The sequence below is a fragment of the Callorhinus ursinus genome, unplaced genomic scaffold, assembly GCF_003265705.2.
Source record: "Callorhinus ursinus isolate GAN/ISIS: 27379988/994484 unplaced genomic scaffold, GSC_fseal_2.0 scaffold36, whole genome shotgun sequence".
NCBI lineage: Eukaryota > Metazoa > Chordata > Mammalia > Carnivora > Otariidae > Callorhinus > Callorhinus ursinus.
In genome coordinates this window covers 1,889,860-1,911,641 of record NW_027397098.1, presented here as the reverse complement: position 1 = coordinate 1,911,641, position 21,782 = coordinate 1,889,860, and the positions used below count along the sequence as shown (strand labels likewise).

General features: G+C 38.9%; 1 protein-coding gene across 2 annotated transcripts in view; it reads right to left on the bottom strand.

Moving 5' to 3' along the window:
• ITGA8 (integrin subunit alpha 8) overlaps positions 1-21,782 on the bottom strand; it is a 201,413-nt gene that overhangs the window by 110,545 nt on the left and 69,086 nt on the right. Inside the window, exons 10-13 of one of the 2 annotated variants that reach the window (XM_025853612.2) lie at positions 19,863-19,919; positions 17,058-17,110; positions 4,153-4,358; positions 1,584-1,775 (exon numbers count right to left, since the gene is read on the bottom strand). In XM_025853612.2, the coding sequence (XP_025709397.1) occupies positions 1,584-1,775; positions 4,153-4,358; positions 17,058-17,110; positions 19,863-19,919 (508 nt within the window). The remainder of the gene's footprint in view (positions 1-1,583; positions 1,776-4,152; positions 4,359-17,057; positions 17,111-19,862; positions 19,920-21,782) is intronic. The other variant, XM_073879876.1, reaches the window with a different exon arrangement.

Below are 21,782 nucleotides of genomic sequence, written 5' to 3'. Positions count from 1 at the left end.
TGGGGGCAGGTCCCGCTGTCCTGTCTGTCAAGCTCCCTGGTACTAAGGTGAGAATATGACAAGCCTAATGACTGGCAGTAATTTTCCAAAATAACTGTTTGCCTAAAGTTACAACCCAAGAATTAAATTTCATGAATCATCCTAATGTATTTTGGAAAGGAATCGCATAGGGGGGATTATTTAACATAGAATATATTATGAATGATCCCCCCCAAAAAAACCCCACTAACCTCATTGATTGGACTAGTATAATGTAACCTAAGAAAATAAACTTAACTAGATGTTCTTGAAAATGTGGAAGGTATTTGCCTATAATTATAATACTAAATCTGCTTTGAGCCCACTACAACATCTATGTTAGTGCCATAAAAGACTTCTGGCAAATTTATGAGAATATGTGGCAGTATCCTTTTTGCCTAATCCCAGAGGGGAAGAGAGAGTGGAAGGATGAAATTAGTGATGTATATTTAGGCCGTCAGTTTATTGGAATGTTGCCCCAAACCAGAAAAAAACTCTTCATATGGAAAATACCCAGTTAAGGGAAGGGTGGTAGAAAGAGACAAGGTTTTAATAAATATTTAAAGCTGTCAGTTAACTAGTACTGATTTCTAAGTGTTTATTGAAACCATCTTAAAATAACTAACATAAAAGTGAAAATTGAACCATAAAACCAAGAAGTCTGCTCTCTGCTAAAACCCCTGGGATTACTGAAACGATCCTTTAAGACAAACTGTATTTTCCTACACCACACATAAAACATGAATTATCTCACTGTATTGTCTAATTTCCATGAGACCTCAATATGAATTAAGTAATCAAAAAGAGTTTACAGTCTTTAGTATGAACCAGTTCTTCTTGTTTCACTTTGAAATATTCAATCTATTTTGAAAAAAACCCCAAAGTGTGGCAAGAAAATATTTATGCTCCAAAAAACATGAGCTTTAGGACTAAAATGTTGAAGTTCATGAGTTAACTTACAGGAACTATGAGCTCGAGAGAGAATGACAGGGTTAAAATAAATTGTTCTAGCTCGCTCTGAGGCAAGTTGTCTTTATCAGTGGAGAACAACTCACTGAGGGGTTTCAAATAACTTTGGTTGCAAAGTCGACAAGTCATATGTCCAATGTGGCTTTTCAAAAGCCATCTTGCCTTTCTAACATCGTCTCCTGGTAGGAAAGGGAAGGGTTATTTTATCTGCCCTTATTTTTTTAAAAGATTTTATTTATTTATTTGACAGAGAGATAGAGCCAGAGAGCACACGCAGGTGAGGGGCAGAGGGAGAGGGAGAAGCAGGCTGCCCGCCAAGCGGGGAGCCCGAGGTGGGGCTCGATCCCAGGACCATGGGATCGTGACCTGAGCCGAAGGCAGACGCTTAACTGACTGAGCCACCCAGGTATCCCTTTATCTGCCTTTAAATGCTCATGAAAGTCACTCAGGAATCATGCAAAAGAGCCCCGGGCCGTCCACAGTTAAGCTGGGCCTTCGCCTTTATGAGGGAAAAGCTTACATGTGATGCACCGTCCTGAGAATGGGCTTCTTTCTAGGAAGTGGGCTCTCTGGCGGGAGAGGAAAGAAACCCTTACCTGGGTAATCATTCTTGTCTATGTCTGAGTCTCCTCTGAGAGTAAAGCCGAAGCCCGAAGGGATGGTCTGTGAGGCCCACACTCCCTGCAGAGTTTGGGAAGGCTTGGTGTTTAAGCCATCCTTGTTCCCGTTGTAAATGAGCACTTTGCCTCTTTGATCCTTGCCTGCAAAGGGTGCTCCGATGGCAATGTCTGCAAATGGGGACACATGAACATATTTTTTAAGGAAAGAAGAAGGTTTTAGAGATAGAATTAAGTGCAGTCAAAGAGCAGTAAACTATAATCCAAAGGGCTCATTCAGTTTTCCAGGAAAATTTTGTAATACTGCAGCAACCATAAATTATTTGTTGGCTTGTATCCATCCAGCAAATATTTATCGAGTGACCACTGTGTGTTGGATGCAGTGGGTATGACAGCAAACCAGATGCTGCTTTTAGAAAGTTTATGTTCTAGTGCAGGTAGTAGACAATTTGAATAGAGAGACAATCAAGAAAAGATGGAGACAGACCACGAGAGACTATGGACTCTGAGAAACAAACTGAGGGTTCTAGAGGGGAGGGGGTGGGGGGATGGGTTAGCCTGGTGATGGGTATTAAAGAGGGCACGTTCTGCATGGAGCGCTGGGTGTTGTGCACAAACAATGAGATTAATGATGTAATTATGGTGATTAACATAACAGAATAAAATAAAAAAAGATGGAAAGTGACACATTCTATGCAGAAGAATCAAAAATATTAATGTAATGGAGAATGGTGGTTATTTCTAGATTCGGTGATTGGACAGGGTGTTGCTAAGGCTCGTGCTGAAAGTGAAAGCTGGGGACAAAATGGAACCCACTGTGTGAAATCAGAGGGAAGAGCACTCCAGGCAGAAAGAACTGGTGTGCCAAGGTCTAAGGGGTTGAAAAAGCTGGGCCCATTGGAGGAGCAGGGAGAGCATGGTCTACACGGGAATTTAGCGAGCAACAGGGAGGGCTGGGTCACATCACTAGGCTGGATAAAACAGGAGGCACCTTTGCAAGGTACTTATGAGTTTCTTGTCAAAAGAAATAAACAATCTCTTGTACAAAGATTATATAATGTAATGATTACATTGTCCCATGAGGGAGGCAGGATGCATTTTACAGTAGAGGACATTGGGGAACCTAGAAAGAACACTATCACCTGACTCCCACGGTAAATAGAGCACTCAGTGAAAAGTAACTTCCACACATTGTGTTCTTCAGGATTGTTCTAAACAATACGCAAAAAGACTGAATTTTACATAAAAAAGAGCACCAAGAACACAATAACATAATAGCTCACGCCAGTGGATGACGGTTATGTGTCCTCACTTTGTCGTTTATTTCTCTTTGCTCCTAAGTAAGTCTGATAAGACTAAGTAAATCATGAATTGATTTTACTACATAATGAGGATCATAATTCCAGTTTCATTTAACAGGTAACGATAGATATCCCAAATCTCAGATCATGGTGGAAATTAAAGATATCATCATGTGACAGGTGCAAAGGGGCCCTTCCTTCACCTCCTCTAAGTCAGTCCGCATCTGTCCCGTGTTTCCTCCCAGTTTGCAATTATTTTGCCCACTTTATACTCAAAAACAATGAGGCTCAGAGAGGCAGAAACCCCTTAATGTCATTAAAAATGTTTCTCTTAGCTTTCAAAAATATCATGAAGGGTTTGAGAAAAAAGACAAATAGAGGAAAACATGGTGGAAAAGATGGCTTGATAGATAATTTAGCATTATTTATTTCGCTTGGTGCTCAGCGATAGGGCAGTTTCTGAAAGCAGCGTATCAGTTAAAGATGAACTTGTCTCTTTTTTATTATTTTCCTGGAACCATGAACTTTCAATATACATTTATATTTTACAGCACTTTAAAAATTACTAACCATACATTTCTGGGATGTCTTTTTTTCAAAGATAACATAAAAATGCCAAAGGCCCTAATGAATACTGATCTGATGCAAACACTCCCATGGCTATTTTATTGGAGCAAATTCCTGTTATTCCCTTGAACTTTAAGAAACCCACTATACCTTGCTTCTTGATTTAAAGGTCCTGAACACGTAAGCAAAACTTTGTGTGAGCTTGCATGTTTTTCTGAGAAGGTACTTGCAAGGCATTCACAAATTCTTAGCTTAAAGAATCATAATCCTAAACTAAGAATTTAACACCACTTTACTGCAAACATTGAAATTGCCCTCAAGCTAAAGTTTACAGACCAATTAAAATTCAGCATAACCTATACATAGTCCATGTGGGTTAATCACAAGGCAATATACTTGTCCATATATCGACATGTATTTATTTGTCTTGACTCTGTACATAACAGAAGGTTCTCTAGTTTTCTTTGAGTCATTAAATCCAAATATCACTTTAAAAAATAATTGCTGCCTTTATTAAGAGCTGCATATATAAACTTTAAACTGCCTTGAGGTTTTTGATACTTTATTAAAAACCAATAATAGTAACCATAACACACACACCACTTTGTCATTGTTTCCTTTGTGTACCGGTAACATGAATTATGACAAAAAAACAATTTCCATGTATTGGTGTCAATTACCATTGTATCCGTCTTGGTTCAGGTCTCCTAAGTGTGCCACAGCACTACCGAATCTCCCGAAAACCTCAGTGCCTGCAAGGATCTGCGGGTCCCTGAAGACAAGTGCGCTCACTTGCAAATACAGGTAAACTTGCCCTACTTCTCTAGGGCTGCTCTCAAATTCACGTTCCATAAAGAGAGGTGCCCCAATCAATACGTCATCCATTCTGTACAGAACAAAGAGAGAGGTCAGAGCACTGACAGACCTGAGATTCTTTGGGGTACACTTTTAATCAACGAGATTAGTATATTTCTTTGGTATTTTTCCTTTCCCAGGAAAATGAGTATTTTACAATCATCGTATTTCTTTCATTGCTGTCTCTGGGATAGAATGTTGTAAGAACATTGTAAGTTCATTGTTACACTGAACTTTTTTTTTATAAAAAAAGATTTATTTATTTGAGAGAGAGAGAGTGTGTGTGCAAGTGGGAGGAGGGGCAGAGGGAGAGGGGAAGCGGACTCCACACTGAGTGGGGAGCCTGACGTGGGGCTCGATCTCACCATGAGATCATGACCAGAGCCAAAACCAAGAGCTGGATGCCTAACTGGCTGAGCCACCTGGGTGCCCGTACACTGAACTTTTAAACTATGTTACAATGACTACTTTAAGAAAACCAGATACTTCACCATTTTCAAAAGCTTCTTAGTGCATTTCCGGAAAAATGTAGCTAGACAAGTAAAACATATCAAAAAAGATCTAAAAAAGGTTTTTCTCAAAGTGGATTAGAGTTTGTCTACAACAATAGAACTATACCCTTAAATTATGAAGTTTTCTTGCAGGAATAAGGTTTAAAATAATTTTTGCCTCCTTCCGTCCTCTTGTTACCTTCATTTAAATAAAACAGAGGCCAGAGAGGGTTGTGGGACTGCCTAGAAATATAGAAAGTAAATTTTCCTCCCAAATAAGACTTGATAGTTATTCTTTATAAATGTAGATATTATAGCGGGAAACTAGTAGACAATTTTTAAGGTTGAAAAAATTCAAGAAACAAATGCCTATGCAAGTTATTTAGAGATAAATTATAACTACCAGGAGAACAAAATCCAAGGGGGCAAAGATGTTTCCTTCCCAGAGCCAATGGGCACGAAGAGGAATAGAACAGAGCCTTCTAAGCTATTTGAGTTCTTTAAAAACATATGCGTGTATCATTTTTATTTTAGAAATTTTGGAAAAAGTCACATCAACCAAAATTCATAATTTAATTGATCGATACTAATGACCTCTGCAGACACCCCTTTCTTGGGAGATGCAACAATCTGAAGGGTGACCTCACGCATAAGTAGAAATCTGCACTTGACTTTTATGCCTATATAGATTAGGTAACATGCAGAAACTTGCCAACTAAACTAAAAATATTACCATTCATCTAAAAGACAGGGATGAGGTGGGACAGTTACTGAGAACACAAAACCTCCTTTAAGGTCTGAGACATCTGCAAGACGCTCCAACAACACTCTGACCTGCCTCTCTCTCCAACTTCTTGCCTTCCCTGTAGTCTCCATTTCCCTGTATGATTCAAGAGATATTCTGTGTAACAACTGTATTTAAGATACTGTGATAAGTGAGTCAAGGAATATAATGACTCTTAGGTCAACCCTGTTCCTAAGGACCGTACAAGAGAGGTCAAATTGCTACTCATTTACCTACAGACAAGGCAGGGTGAAAAAAAGCATATGAATAATCCAAAATGAATCCTAGAGATCCCAGACAGGAGAGAGAGCTGGAACTTTGAGAGAGTTAGGGAAGGCTCTTGGAGGAGATGGCATTGCACCTGGGTGGGATTCTGACAGGTGGTTCTGGAGGCAGGCTTGCCAGGTGGCAGGGTTCTGAGCCCAAAGCAAGTGTCTCTGAGTGGAGTCAGGGCCAGTGAGTGGTCCAGGTGAGCTCCATGCTAGAGGGATGCCAATGATTTTAATTGGAAAAACAAACCATGCAAAGAATTCTTAAAACTTAATAATATGAAATAGCAATAATAGTAATAATACATTACAGTAACATATAAAACGTGATACCATTATATATTACATAACATATATTATCATTGTTATACATAATCAATGTTAAATATATATAATATATGATAGGAGCAATAAGAAACAACCCAATTAAAAACTGGGCAAAGATTTGAACAGACACCTCATCAGAGAAGATTTACGGATAGCAAATAAGCATATAAAAAGATTCTCAATATCATATGTCATTAGGGAATTGGAAATTGAAATGAGATATTGCTAAAAATCTATTGGAATGGCTGGTATACAAAATGCTGACAGCACCAAATGCTGGCAAGGATGTGGAGCCACAGGAACTCTCATTCACTGCTGGTGAGGAGGCAAAATGGTCCAGTCGCTTGGGAAGATGGTATGGGAGTTTCTTACAAAACTAAACACAGGTTTACCATATGAGACCATAATCACACTCCTAGGTAGTCACACAAATGAGTTGAAAACTTATGTCCACACAAAAACTTGCAATTGCCAAAAACTGGAAGCAACCGAGATATCCTTCAGTAGATGAATGGATAAATAAACTGTGCCACATTATATAACAGAATATTACTCAGCAATAAAAAGAAATGAACAAATAAGCCACAAAATGACAGGGAGGAACTTTAAACCCCTTTTTGCTAAGTGACAGAAGCTAGTCTTAAAAGGCTACATACTGAAGGATTCCAAGTTTATAACGTCCTGGAAAAGACAAAACTAAAAAGATCAGTAGTTGGAGGGAATGAGGGGAGGGGAGAGAGATGAATAGATGGAGCACAGGATGTTTTTAGGGCAATGAAGATATTCTGCATGATACTGTACATGGATACCTGACATTATGCATTTGGAAAAACCCACAGAATGTGTAAAAGGAAGAGTGGACCATAATGTAAGCTGTGCACTTTTGTTAATAATGTATCAATATGGGTGGATCGATTGTAACAAATGTACCACACCAACTCAAGATGGTAGTAATAGTAGAAACCGATGGTGGAGGGGCGGGGGAGGGAATATATGTGAACTCTCTGTAATTCCTGCTCAAGTTTTCCATAAACCCAAACTGCTCTAAAAAAATACAGCCTACAAAAAAAATAAAGATAACTGGAAAAGTAAGTTGAGTCCAGACCTTTGAGAAAAGCAGGAGTTTTGACGTTATACTGATTTAGATTTAAAATCCGGCTCTTTTAGTAACCAGTTGTGTCCTATTGAACAAGTTAACATTACCGAAAAAATGTCACTTAACCAACTTAGCCACCCAGGCGCCCCGGAAAAAAATGTGAATGTAGAAATAGGCTACTTCATTGGATACATCACTGAAGATCTCCCTTGGTCTCTGTCTTCATCTCTGTCTCTCTTTGTGTGTTTCTCTTTCCAAATGTGCACGCACACGCATACACACAGGTCATACTACAGCATTTAATACATGATAGGTATTATGAAGGCACTGGCCCAGATGTTGAAGGGAATACACAATATTTTTACATCAGAGCAATGTAAGCAGAAAGAGCTCCTGTTAAAAAAGCAAAATGTATCCCCGTTCTCCCTCTCCTACCTTGTAGGAACCAGAAACATGGTGAAATGTGACTTTGGGATTATCTGGGGCTGCTAGCTACTTCTAATAGCCTCTTACTTGTCTCCCACAGCAGGAGACCTAACACATGGTTTCTAGCTAGAAACACTTGAAGTGTTGCTTGGCCAACTTGTAAGAAGGAAAGGGTGGTTATAGAAAGACCTGAGGAGCAGTTATTTTTTTTTTCTGTTCTTTTTTAAAAATTTTATTTTAATTCCAATATTGGTAACATACAGTGCTATATTAGTTTCAGGTGTACAATATAGTGATTCAACATTTCTATCCACCACCTGGGCTCATCATGACAAGTGCATTCCTGGAGGTGGGTAGAGGGCTGGGAAAATAGGAATGGCCATTATTTTGATCTCAAATTCCAGAACCTAAGTTATTGCTCTGCTTAGGCAAAACATTTTCTTAAAAATCTTACAAGTAACTTGATGAAAAAAAAAAAAAAGGTCCCATTGCTTGCCATCCTGCTGTGCTCCAGGACCAGAGGAGAGCAAGGATTCGAGTTATTTAACGCCCCTGGCCTTCCCCTCGCAGGAACCCGGTTGCCTCCCCTTCTGTTATAATTATTGCCAGTGTGAAGAGGCATTTGTTAAACACCTAATTGTGTGTGTTGCTGCCTTGTACTTCAAAGATGTCTGAAATCGCTGGTCTCTACTGTAGAGATGGAATGGGGCCATTTTCTCCTTCTATAAAGAAGGAACAAGCTATATAATTGGTCCCTGAGGGTGCAAACATGATTCAGGACTGACATGGTTTGCTCTCTACATTTCTCACTGCCAACACCGAGTTCTAGAAATGGAAAATTACTCGACCCATCATTGTGAGAGCCTAGCACGTCCATGGAACTTTTGGATTCCTGGAGGATTATGACAGCATTGATTTATTTTGTTAGAAATATATTTCCCCAGATATTTAAGTGTAAGTCTTCTAAAATGTTCTAAATGCCATAAAAACAGCAAAAGACATTTGTTTTTCATTTATAACTGTGTTTCCCATAAAGTTGAAAGACAATAACTGTCTTGGATTTAATTGGTACAATGTGCCTTATAGAATACTTTGCACTTAGTGTCAATATTATTTTATTATAGCAACACTACTTAAGAGCCACAATATATATTATTGTTTAGGCTGGTGTTTTTAAATCTTGGTTTGCGACACATTAGTGGATTGTGAAATCAATTCAGTGGGTCTTGACAAGCAATTTTAAAAAATGAAATAGAAAAGAACAGAAAATAGAATGAATATATTATGTGAGGGTAAATATTGTTCCATGAAACTTTTGTTTCAGTTCTGTGTGTGTGCGCCAGGTTGCAATGTCAAATGTATTTCTTATTATGGACCACAAGCAAAAAAAAAAAAAAAAAAATCCCTGAAAAACCATTGCAGTAGGCTATGTGTGCTATTGTACTGTTTCAAAATTAGTTTGCCAAATCCTGGTTTTGAATGTGCCCAATCCAAGTTTAAAGTTTTTAAAATATTTTATTAGTAAAGGTATTTTTCATTGACTTTCTGATATATAGTTGTGTAATAGGTTGGGTACCATTGTAAGAGAATATTATATATATATATATATATATATATATATATATATATATATATATATACACACACACACACACACACACACACATATCACCCAGCCTGTATGGTTTTGTAATGTCAAAAAATTAATGATGAAGAAATATTATTATTAATGATGAGGTTTTCAGTAAAATCCATCTTTTCTGTTTGGGTCATGGCGGTTTGGATAAGATCTGGGTTATTATATACAGGCACTTCAACAAAGGATATATACACTAAGTTTTATTTTATCCAAAATGTCTAATATTTAATCACAATTTTCTTTAAAATCTTTGGGTAACATACACACAGGTTTTATGTCTCTTTTTATGTTTAAATCTGCCCTGATAATATAATATAATGCAAGGCTCAATTTCTCTTCCTTCCCATATTGTTTGAGACAGAAACATTATATTTTCCTGAAAAGCAAAGTATAAATAGTGATAAAGAATGAAAGAGAAAGAGAGGACCCAGCAATAAGAATATTCAATATGGAGCATCTAGATTCAAGTTTTCTGAGTCAAATGGTGTTAATGTGTTGGTTTCACATATAAACTTTTCTATATTTCTTTTTTCCCAGTAGTAGATACTGCATGCTAATGCTCATAATTAATTTTTGGAACATGGTTATTTATTAACAGAATGCAGATTAGCAGACTTTATACTAGAGTTGATATCTTATCAGCTGAATATTTTATGGTGGACAAGAACTAGCATAGCTGATCATTTACATTACAGAAATCAATTTCAATTTACAACTTCTTTCTGTTTTAGTTTTCTGGATTTTCTACTTATTTCAATCATAATAGTAAAACCTGTCTGAGAGAATACATACTTAGGCTAAATCTGGGGCAAAAACATAATTAACCCAAAGCTGATTCCTTTCAAATAAATTTTCTCTAAAATGTTCTCAAGTTAACAAACTGCTAAAATTCTCTTGAAATTTATCTCCTTTGGGCCCTGCAGAGGCAAAAAACCAATCCAATCAATTAAATTGTAATCCTGTGAGTTTCTGAAATAGTATAAATACTGTAAGTTTCAAAAGCCATAAGAAAAAGCCCTAATTTGCTTGCTTAGGCTCAAGATGAAAAATTCCATCTCCCTTTGTTAAGTTTGTCCAGAAATTCCTAACAGTTTACATTGGCAGAGTTTATAGCTCTGGCTATCTTAAGATAACTAAACTAAAGTTAATTTCACCAGCTTGTTTATATTTTCAAAACAGTCATAAGCTTGACAGTATCAACCACCAACCAGCACAGACACCACCATTTGGTCTTAACTTTTGAAGTCACTCACAATACCTAGAGATTTTTTTTAAATTAAAAAAAATATTGGGAAAGTCCACCAATTTACTGATTTGGTCAACATTACTTAATGACATTGTCTTTTCTCCCTCCCCACCCCCACCTCCTAAGTCGAGATTTTGGAGCATTTGCAGGGACCTTGCTTTTGTTGCATAGTGGGTAGAGAAAATGTCAAATACTGTCAAAGAATGGTCACTGGGTAACCTCATGCACAAAAGTACTTAATTATCTCTTGGCCAGAGAAGGGAAAGTCTGGTTTAATCCCACAGAATTTGTGGAGTCCTAACTTCTGAACAATGACCAATCAACTATGCAAGTGATATTCTTTTTTTTTTTTTAAAGATTTTATTTATTTATTTGACAGAGAGAGAGAGAGATAGTGAGAGCAGGAACACAAGCAGGGGGTTTGGGGATGGAGAAACAGGCTTCTCGCTGAGTAGAGAGCCCTACGTGGGGCTCGATCCCAGGTTCCTGGGATCATGACCTGAGCTGAAGGCAGACGCTTAACCAACTGAGCCACCCAGGCGCCCCTGTCAAGTGATATTCTTAATCCTATTCTGAGTCATTGCATAGCATCCACTCAGATCCAAGGTTTAGAAGATGTAGACCTTAAAAAAAAAAGGCTATTGAAAAATTAGAAATTTGGGTAAAAAAATGGGAATTAAATCTCAGTTTTAATACTGAACTCTACTGGTGATTAATGCTCACTGATGATTCCTTGATCACTGATAAATGCTGGGAAAGTTAAAAGGGTTTTGTGAATTTAAAAAAATATATAGGAGTTATAGACTATAAAATTATATATAAATCATTACTACTGACTCAGTAAAATGCAGCAGACTAGTATAGCTATTTTTAATATAATCATACAGACTGATTTTTCTTACATGCCATGACACTAAAAACTATAACTGAATTTTGTCTCATGAATCAGTTGTTTTTAGACAATCTTATTAAAGTTCTTTGGGTGAAAATAACTCTGAAATTATGATTTTATATTTTTATAAAGTGGAAGTATGACCTTGCTTATAAAAATAATGGAAATTAATAAAACGCACATTAATAAACAGGAATGTAGATTCTTACCAAAAAATAGAGTAAAACACTGAAACATGGGGCGCCTGGGTGGCTCAGTCGGTTAAGCGGCTGCCTTCGGCTCGGGTCATGATCCCAGGGTCCTGGGATCGAGCCCCGCATCGGGCTACCTGCTCCGTGGGGGGCCTGCTTCTCCCTCTCCCTCTGTCTGCAGCTCTGCCTACTTGTGCTCTCTATCTCTGTTAAATAAATAAATAAAAATCTTAAAAAAAACCCCCACAGAAACACACACATTTATAATCTGAAACAGTCAAATTCATAGAAGCAGAGAATAGAACTGTGGTTACCAGAGGTGGTGAGGTGGGGCAGAGAGGAGATGTTGGTCAAACGGTACAAAGTTGCAGTAATGTAGGATGTATAAGTTCTAAAGATTTAGTGTACAGCATGGTGACTATAGTTAATAACATTGTACTGGATCCTAGAAAGGTGCTAAGAGAGTAGCTCTCTGGTGTTACCACCACACACACACACACACACACACACACACACACACACACACACACAGTAGACATGGTGACTATGTAATGGATGCATTGCACAGCTGGATGAATAGAGATGGATCCTATAGATGGATATGTTAATTAACTTGAACAGAGTGATCACTGCACTGTGCACATGTGTATCAAAACATCATGTTGTACACCTTAAACATAATATTTATTTAAAAAAGTAAAAAAGGTCATGGATTGTTTCAGTGACAAATACACTAATTTCTCAGCTTTTTAAAAGTAAGTGAGAGGCATGCCATTTTACTCACTTATTACATTGAAAATTCCTAATTCTTATAGATTATAAGTCCTTGGACATGGAAATTCTATATATTTTTCCTACCAGCTATTTTATAGAGCTTAGTATAGAGTTCTCTGTAGCTAGCGAAAAAAATACTGTTGGGTAAGTCAGCAGAAGGTCTGGGATCTAATCAAGACCTTTGCCTAATTAGTGTGTAATCTTGGGCAAGTCGCTGAGCTTTTGTGTCTCAGTTTCTTCGCGGGTGAATTTTAGATAGCGTCACTGGATTGTAGTTTGGGTCATCCTACGTTATTAGACACAGATTATACGTGAAGTCACTTTGAGAGAGGAAAGAACATTGCCTGCTAATCATGCCTGACAAAATTTTGTTGCTTAACGCGATGCTAGGCTTTTCAATAGTTTCAGTGGAGAATAGAGGTTTTTGCATTTGAAAGGACTAAGAATTTGGGGAGATCGCATATATAATATCCAGGAAAACTTTAACTGAGACAAGGATTCATGTCTCCTGTAAATCCCAGGCAATCTTCGGATCTCTGCTAGAAATCTTGTCAGAAGTTAGAATGACAAAAGCACTCCTTCCCCAAATGAGAACACATGTGTTCTGACTTGGAGCCATCACAGGAGCTTGAGAAAAGTCATTGGCACACGCATGATTTGCTGCCTTTCTTTTCTGATTCTGCTAAGATTTCTGAGGGACTGCAGTTTATGTCTCTGCCCCAATGGGTTGTTCTCACTGCACCTTCCCCAGAGACGAATACCCACCAGGGAGGTAAGGACACGGCTGTTACTACTGGGAGTGGTTTTCAGACCCCCATCTTGGGATCAAGTATAAACCTAGACACACAAGATGTCTGTTTGAAAGCCAACAATACCAAGCAATTTTTCTCGAAACACAGGTGCTGCAAAGATGATGGCAAATTATATCTTCGTTGTTGCAGTCTCAGACTTCATGTGAGTTGTCTATCGGTATTTGGGATGAAAGGTGCTCAGTGGCCTCTATAGCTTGCTTATTTATAATAGGGCCTTGAATTTACATAGCATTACAGTAACCAAGAGTGGCAAATTACATACAGACTGAGAATCGATGGGTACGTTAAGAATGGTAATATTAAGGGGTGCCTGGCTGGCCCAGGCGGTTAAGTGTCCAACTCTTGATTTTGGCTCAAGTCACGACTCAGGGTCATGTGATTGAGCCCCCTGGCAGGCTCCGTGCTCAGCAGGGAGTCTGCTTGAGATTCTTTCTCTCTTCCTCTCCCTCTTCCCCTGCCCCTGCTCTCTCTCTCGCTCTCTCTCAAATAAATAAATCTTAAAAAAAAAAGAATGGCAATATTAAGATAATGGATGTATTTTTTGATGCAATCTAAAGAATTAAGAATATACGGCCTAATAAAAAAGAAATAGTGGGCATAGCAATTTTTTAAGAACATCAAGAAAGGACAAATTATCCCTGGAAAATTCCTGTGTTTGTTACTACCATGTTGTTTTGATCAGCAGGAGACCAAAGAGAGCCTTTCCTCACAAGTGTTCTTGTTCTTTTCTTAACATAGCAAAAAAAAAAAGGTCCTATAAATGTTGTCACAGAGCTTTGCTATGGACTGGAATGAACGTGTTTCCAGGAAGGAGGCAGTGCCCTGCAGGGCATAGTGTTGAACTGGGGGAAAGCTGAAAGGATTCAGGGCAGAGTGAAGGAAACGAAGGGCACACACTGAGTTCATCTGGTCCCAATAAGGCATTGCGTGGCTCCCCTGGGTGTGCGGGGGGAGGTTGTGTTTGTTGTGTCACCATCTGTTGAAAGAAATGTGTTTGCACATATCCCAAAGGCCATCATGGGATTTTTGTTGTTGTTGTTTTTACTAAAGTGTGGGCTTCCTCAATTGGGACAACATGCCATGTTTTGGACTCAAGTTCTTCTTCAGCCCCCCTGCCCCCGCCCCCCGCCTTTTTTTTTTTCTAGATCACTAAAAGGTGCTGATAACAAATCCAGTCCATCTAATTTGGAAATTGTGAAGGGTGGCCCTAATTGTTACTTTCTTTTCACAGCTCAGTTGGAGATGAAAGCAATTTAATTTTCAATGACTTGCTTCCAGGCTAAGATTACCATTCAAATATACTTTCAGAATATCTCCGAAGTGCAACCACTACAGTTTTCTGTCACTGTCCTGTCATTGCTCTGGCCCTGGGCATTGTCCTGCCTCAACTCGCTTATGGCAGTGGGCTCCCAGGGGCCTCACGGCCGAGGAGACCCAACAGACACAGTGTGTCTGCTGGGACCAAAGTTGGAGTAGGCCATTCCCTTGCTTAGTATCCTCCAGTGGCTCCTGAAATGTGTCCTTCTTGGAAACACTCATTCTATCCATAGCAGAGCCTGTGTGGCACTATGCAAGACTTTATAAATGCAGTGGCTCACAAACCTTTGTGATCCTGCACCCCTCTGCCTCCTCTCCAAGTCTCTGATGTCCTTGGACTTCCAGCGGCTCCCACCTCCAGGCATCTCTTCCCCATGGACCCCACTTCCAGCAGATCATTCCTCAACTTTCCTCAACCTTAACACTGAGGTCTTCCCTATCTACCCCATTTAAAGTCACAACCCTCCCAATATTTTCTACCCCCCCTTCTGTTTTGCTTTTATAAGTTTAATTAATAGACTATCTTTTAGAGAAGTTTTAGGTTCGAAGCAAACTCCTGCAGAAAGTACAGAGAGTTCCCATATACCCCCGGCCGCCACAGGCACAGCCTTCCCCAACTCTCAACATCTCCCACCAGCGCGGTGCATGTGTTACGATCGATGAACCTTCAGTGACCCATCACCCAGAATCCATGGTTTACATTAGGGTCACTCCCGGTGTTGGACATCCAGTGGGTCTGGACAAATGTAGAGTGACACGGATCCACCACTGTAGTGTCTTACAGAGTGGCATCACTGCCCTAAAAATCCTCTGTGCCTGTTCCTCCCTCCTCCCCCTGCCTTGGCCCCTGGCAACCCATGATCCGTTTATTATGTCCATGGCATTGCCTTTTCCAGGCTGTCATATAGCTGAGATCATACCGTACGTAATCTTCTCAGATTGGCTTCTTTCACTTCATAATATGCAAGTAAGCTTCCTCCATGTATTTTCATGCTTGACAGCTCATTTCTTTTTAGCACTGAGCAATATTCCGTTGTCTGAACGTACATTTACCTACTGAAGGACATCTTGGTTTCAGCCCTTCCATTTTTTTTATTCCTATCTGATGTTCATCACCATCTAAATATGCTCGACTTGACTTACTTACTTTTCATCTGTAGTCCCCAACTCCCCACCTCTAGTGTAGCCTCTATGAGGGTAGCGGTGTCTATTTTGTTCTCTGCTATATCCCAGCACCTAGAACAGTGCTGGTGTATAGTAGATGCTCAAGAAATATATGTTAAATGGAAGAATAATAAAAAAGATCTTTTCCAGGGGCCCCTGTGTGGCTCATTCGGTTAAGTGTCCGACTCTTGATTTCAACTCAGGTCATGATCTCAGGGTCGTGGGTTTGAGCCCTGCATCAGGCTCTGCTCTCAGTGCAGAGTCTATTTGTCCTTTTCCTCTGCTCCTCCCCCCACTCATGCTCTCTCTCTCTCTCTCTTTCTCAAATAAGTAAATAAAATCTTAAAAAAAAAGATATTTTCCGAAAGGTGCAAAAGTAACTAAATTTATCTCCAGTCATATGCCACCATGTTATATAAAGTACATTTCTATCTATATGAAAATCATAGCTAGTGTCCATCAATGATGTATCTAAAGTGCTTGCTTAACCCAGATCCTGGAACATAGTCAGGATTCTGCAGGTATTTGATTTCTATAAAAATGTGAACTCTCTGAGAGCAGAGACCTATTTTGCCTTATTCGCCACCATATTCTGGACACTAAGAACAATGGCTGACACACAGTAGGTGCTCCACTGATATTTATTGGATGGCTAATCAGTTATCAGTGTATTGGCTTTCTTATTTAATCATCCGTTTTATCTATCAGTTAGGTGGTTTTAGTGAGCCAAAGAGATGTTTAATAATAGTTTGTTTTTAAGGAATGACTTAAACACAACCATAGTTTATCATGGTGTTTGATCCAAGCTCAATTGTAATTTGCTGCCATACTCTGAAAAGTTCATGTTATTATTTCATCTTCTCCATGGGCATTACTAGTATGTTGGTTAAAGCAATGTCAGGAGAAAAAAATGTTTATTTATGTGCAAATGGTTTATGAATGTATCACATGCTAAGTAAGGGTAAAGAGCGACAGATGAGCAAATGCTTTCATGGCTTTGGATTTCAAATGGCCAAGGACTATTCAGTTCATTAAATTAAAGATAAAACTAAGTAAAACAGTCCTTTTCTGGAAGTGGGAGATGTGGAAAATCTCCACAGAGACATAAAATAGGACGATAGAATTCTTTAGTAGATATATCCTCTTATCCTGAACCAAAAAAAAAACAAAACCCAATTAAAACAAGAGAGCCTCTATCTTGTTGAAGAAGTATGGAAGGATCTATTCCATGAAGGAAAAAAATGCAACATCTTTGTGGATGAATATAACATATGGTGAGTGAGGAAGTTCTTAAAAACTTACCCATCATTGTTAACATCTGACACTGTGACCGTATATCCAAAATAAGATGCCATCTGCAAAGAAAAACCATTAAGATGACATAGTTTATGTTCAAAAATAATTTTTATAGTCCTCTCTCAATTTTTCCTGAAGGATGAATCTCATTGCAGCAGATTTCTGCATTAAATTCATGGACTCCTGGACATGGACAGAGTCTTAAAGTCATTCAGTCTGACCCCATGCATAATTTCCCCTCAGTACCCCTGACATCTGCTTGGTCATCCTCTGCAGCTATTCAACAATCAGCCCATTCAATTTGTGGACACAATTATTAGAATTTTCTTTGCTAAAATTGGCACTTCTGTAACTTCTAGTCCTTAATCCTATTTAGTTCTGCCATGTTGAACCTCACAGAATGAATCTAATTCCACTCCTGTATGATATTTCATATGGAAATATTTGTAACTGGCTCACCATCATGGCCTTTCTTTCTTAGAGATACTGCATGTGATACCAAAGAAAAGATAATACCCCATGAGTGCACTGCCCAGAGAAGAGTTAAGTAGGATTTACACTCTTTGCTTTGGGCTGTTTATATCATTATATCAATGAAGCATAAGAAGGGTTTTAATTTCACGGGAAACCATGTCTCAGTATCAATTCATATTGAGTTCATTGTCAACTAAGTTTTCTAAGTCCCTTCCGAGTATAACTAGCGAGCCACATTCTAGCTCTTAAGTTTTTTGTTTTTCAAGTGATGTTTCCAACATTTATCATCTTTTCAGATTCAGCCCATAGTTTTGAACGTGTCGAGATGTTTTGTTTCCATGTTTTGGCATCCAGTGCTTTAGCTGACTTGGCCTCCCATCATCTTCTAATGTAATCAGTCTACAATCCACTAGAAAGTGTCCTCCACAGAAGGCAGAGATTTTGGTCTGTGTTGTTCAGTGTTCTGTCTACACTGCCTGACTAGGGTCCAGCTCAGAGCGGGTGCCATGTGCCAGATACTCTCTGCAGAGGGAATGAATACATGAGTTAACAAGTGTCATGAAATAATTAAATTCTCCCACCTCTTTTCTCTATTCCAAACATATACAGTTGCTATAGATGAATATTTGTGTCCCTTCCTTCCCCTAAATTCAAATATTGATCCTAACCCCCAATATGATGGTATTAGGAGGTGGTGCCTTTGGGATGTGATTAGGTCATGAGGGTGGAGCCCTCATGAATGGGTTTAGTGCCCTCATAAAAGAGAACCCAGAGAGCTCTCTAGCCCTCCTTCCACCATGTGAGGACCTATGGCTATCTATATGAATCCAAAAACTAACTCTCCCCAGATACTGAATCTGCCTACCTTTTGATCCTGGGCTTCTCAGCCTTCCAGAACTGTGAGAAATAAACATTTGGGTTTTTTATCCACCCAATCTATGACTTTTTTATTATAGTATTCTGAAGACTGAGATATAGTTGCCAGGTACCAAATGCTCTTTGCAGAGGGAATGAACGCATGAGTTAACTGTGTAATAATAATTCAGTTTTCCCACCTCTCTTCTCTATTCCAAACATACAGCGAAATTCTTATTTCTGGTGTGGCATTGTGTGGCCTTCACTCAGAGGAGTTTCATCATTTATGCATTAAATGCTGAGGGAAAGACTGAAGAACTAGGTGGTATTGAGGACAAGAAGTTATAGAAAGGCCAAATTTAATAATGTTTAAAAAGCTTCTAATGATAAAAATGTGAAACAAATCAGGACAAAAGAGAAGTCTTGCCAGATTTTCAATAAACCATTAATTACCAACACTTGAGAATAGTTCAAAATTTGTAAGTTCATCCAACTTCAGTATTGTCCCGGCCTTACTTCTCCACATTTACCACAAGAGTATCATGAAGGACATTGTTAAATGCTTTGTTGAAAACTGCAGAGTAATGGATAGACCAAAGCCCCAGTTGGGGGGTGGGGGATGTAAAAAATGCTCTGTGTTCAATAGAAAACTCTATTAATCAAAATTGCTAGACAAATATATTATTCCAAATCTACATATCTATCTAAGAATGGAGCATCTAAGGATCCTAAACCATGATCCAGAAAATCAAGAGGTAACTTGGCCACATTCAAATGTGAGGCTTCCTAGAAGTTCAGTAGTGTGGGCTTCTGGTTAGGAGAGAATATGGGTTGCCCAGAGAAACTGATTCAATTAATGACTGGCTCCCTTAGATGGCCATACCACATTCATTGTTTAAATAAATGTGGCAAATTTCAACAGGTCACAATACCCTGGACAACTCAGGGGTGCTGGATAAAGTATGACCTCAGGCCTTATTAGGTTAGGAGAATGACAGGCACGTCCCTCATTCATAATAAGACCTCAGCCAGTGATGGTGGGGGAGGAACAATATCTAATCCCTGGGAGGAAGGGACCAGAACAAGATAGCCTGTCAACCTCCACATCATGTTGGGATGGGTGGAGGGCTCCAGTTGCAGTGAGGAAGGGAGGCAGAGCACAGGCCCACTGACTCTAACAGATACAATGGGGCCTACGAGAAGCCTGTGTTTTCTCAGAGGGAAGGCAGATACCTAGAACTCACCACCAGGCCCACTATATACCGGCCTACAATATAACAGATCCTAGTACTTAGTGACACTGCTGCATGAAAGCTGGGATCTTGTCTGTCTGATGCATGGTTATATTCCCAGTGCCTAGAACAGTTTCCAACATATAGTAGGTACTCGGTGAACATTTATTTTATGAATGAATAAATGATATGAATATTGCGATTTACTATTAGTACTGAGTGACATTGATTGGTATTAAAAGGTCTTCACCTGTTCGCCAGTGAAATTCTGAATAAAAGTCATATCTGTAGAGTTAATGATTGAAACCTGAAATCATAGAGATTAGATAGGTTACATCATTTGACAGAATTGGAGAAAAAATAATTTTAAATTACAATTTAAGTCATTTCTAAATTTTGGGGAAGGGTAGTTAATTATTAACTATATGTAAAACAAAAATGTAATCCCATAAGAACGATCTTAAAAAAATTCCAACTGAACTTTTATTTATGGTTAAGTCTGTGATACTTTCAGATAAAATGCATGCTTACTAATCTGAAAAGGGAAAATGGAAATTGAATTCAAACGAACGCTGAGAGCCATTAACCTGATGGCCAGTTAATTGATCTAATCAGGGTTTTTGTCTAAATTCATTTCTGTGTTTACATTATTATGAGAAACTGATGATTATGGCTCTTCGCAAAAAAACAAAACTGAAAATTTTAAATGTTATCTACATATCAAAAATATTACCTTTAATTCTATTCAGCCAGCCTAAAATCTACAGATACTATTTACTAGACTTTTTAAAAATTAAACATTATTTAAAATACAACTTTTTCTTTTCAGAGGGTCTCTTGATTTTCTTTCCCTAATTTTGTGGTAAGTAGGTATAACGGGTCTGAATAGTATCCCTCCAAAGTTCATGTTGCCCAGAACTTCAGGAGGTGACCTTATTTGGAAATAAGGTCTTTGTAGATGAAATACATTAAGGAACTTGAAATGAAATCATCCTGGATTTAGGGTGGGCCCTATATCCCATGACTGATGTTCTCCTCAGAAAGGAGAGGACACACATAGACCCAGATGGAAGAAAGCCATCTGAGGACAGAGGCAGAGACTGGAGTCATGCTGACACACACCAAAAAAAGGCAGGGGCCACCTGAAGCCGGAATAGATAAGAAAGATCCTCTGCTAGACGTGCTGCAGGAAGTGACACACTGCCTGACACTGGGATTTCAGACTCTGGTTTCTTGAACTATGAGAAAATAATTTTATATTGTTTGTTTTTTTTTAATTTTTTATTGTTATGTTAATCACCATACATTACATCATTAGTTCTTGATGTAGTGTTCCATGATTCATTGTTTGTGCATAACACCCGGTGCTCCACGCAGAACGTGCCCTCTTTAATACCCATCACCAGGCTAACCCATCCCCCTACCCTCCTCCCCTCTAGAACCTTCAGTTTGTTTTTCAGAGTCCATCTTCTCTCATGATTCATCTCTCCCTCCGACTTACTCCCCTTCATTCTTCCCCTCCTGCTATCTTCTTCTTTTTCTTTGTTCTTACCATATGGTTGCATTATTTGTTTCAGAAGTACAGATCTGTGATTCAACAGTCTTGCACAATTCACAGCGCTCACCATAGCACATACCCACATACCCTCCCCAATGTCTATCACCCAGCCACCCCATCCCTCACACCCCCCACCACTCCAGTAACCCTCAGTTTGTTTCCTGAGATTAAGAATTCCTCATATCAGTGAGGTCATATGATACATGTCTTTCTCTGATTGACTTATTTCACTCAGCATAACACCCTCCAGTTCCATCCACGTCGTTGCAAATGGCAAGATCTCATTCCTTTTGATGGCTGCATAATATTCCATTGTGTATATATACCACTTCTTCTTTATCCATTCATCTGTCGATGGACATCTTGGCTCTTTCCACAGTTTGGCTATTGTGGACATTGCTGCTATAAACATCGGGGTGCACGTACCCCTTCGGATCCCTACATTTGTATCTTTGGGGTAAATACCCAGTAGTGCAATTGCTGGATTGTATGGGAGCTCTATTTTCAACTGTTTGAGGAACTTCCATACTGTTTTCCAGAGTGGTTGCACCAGCTTGCATTCCCCGCAACAGTGTAGGAGGGTTCCCCTTTCTCCACATCCCCGCCAACATC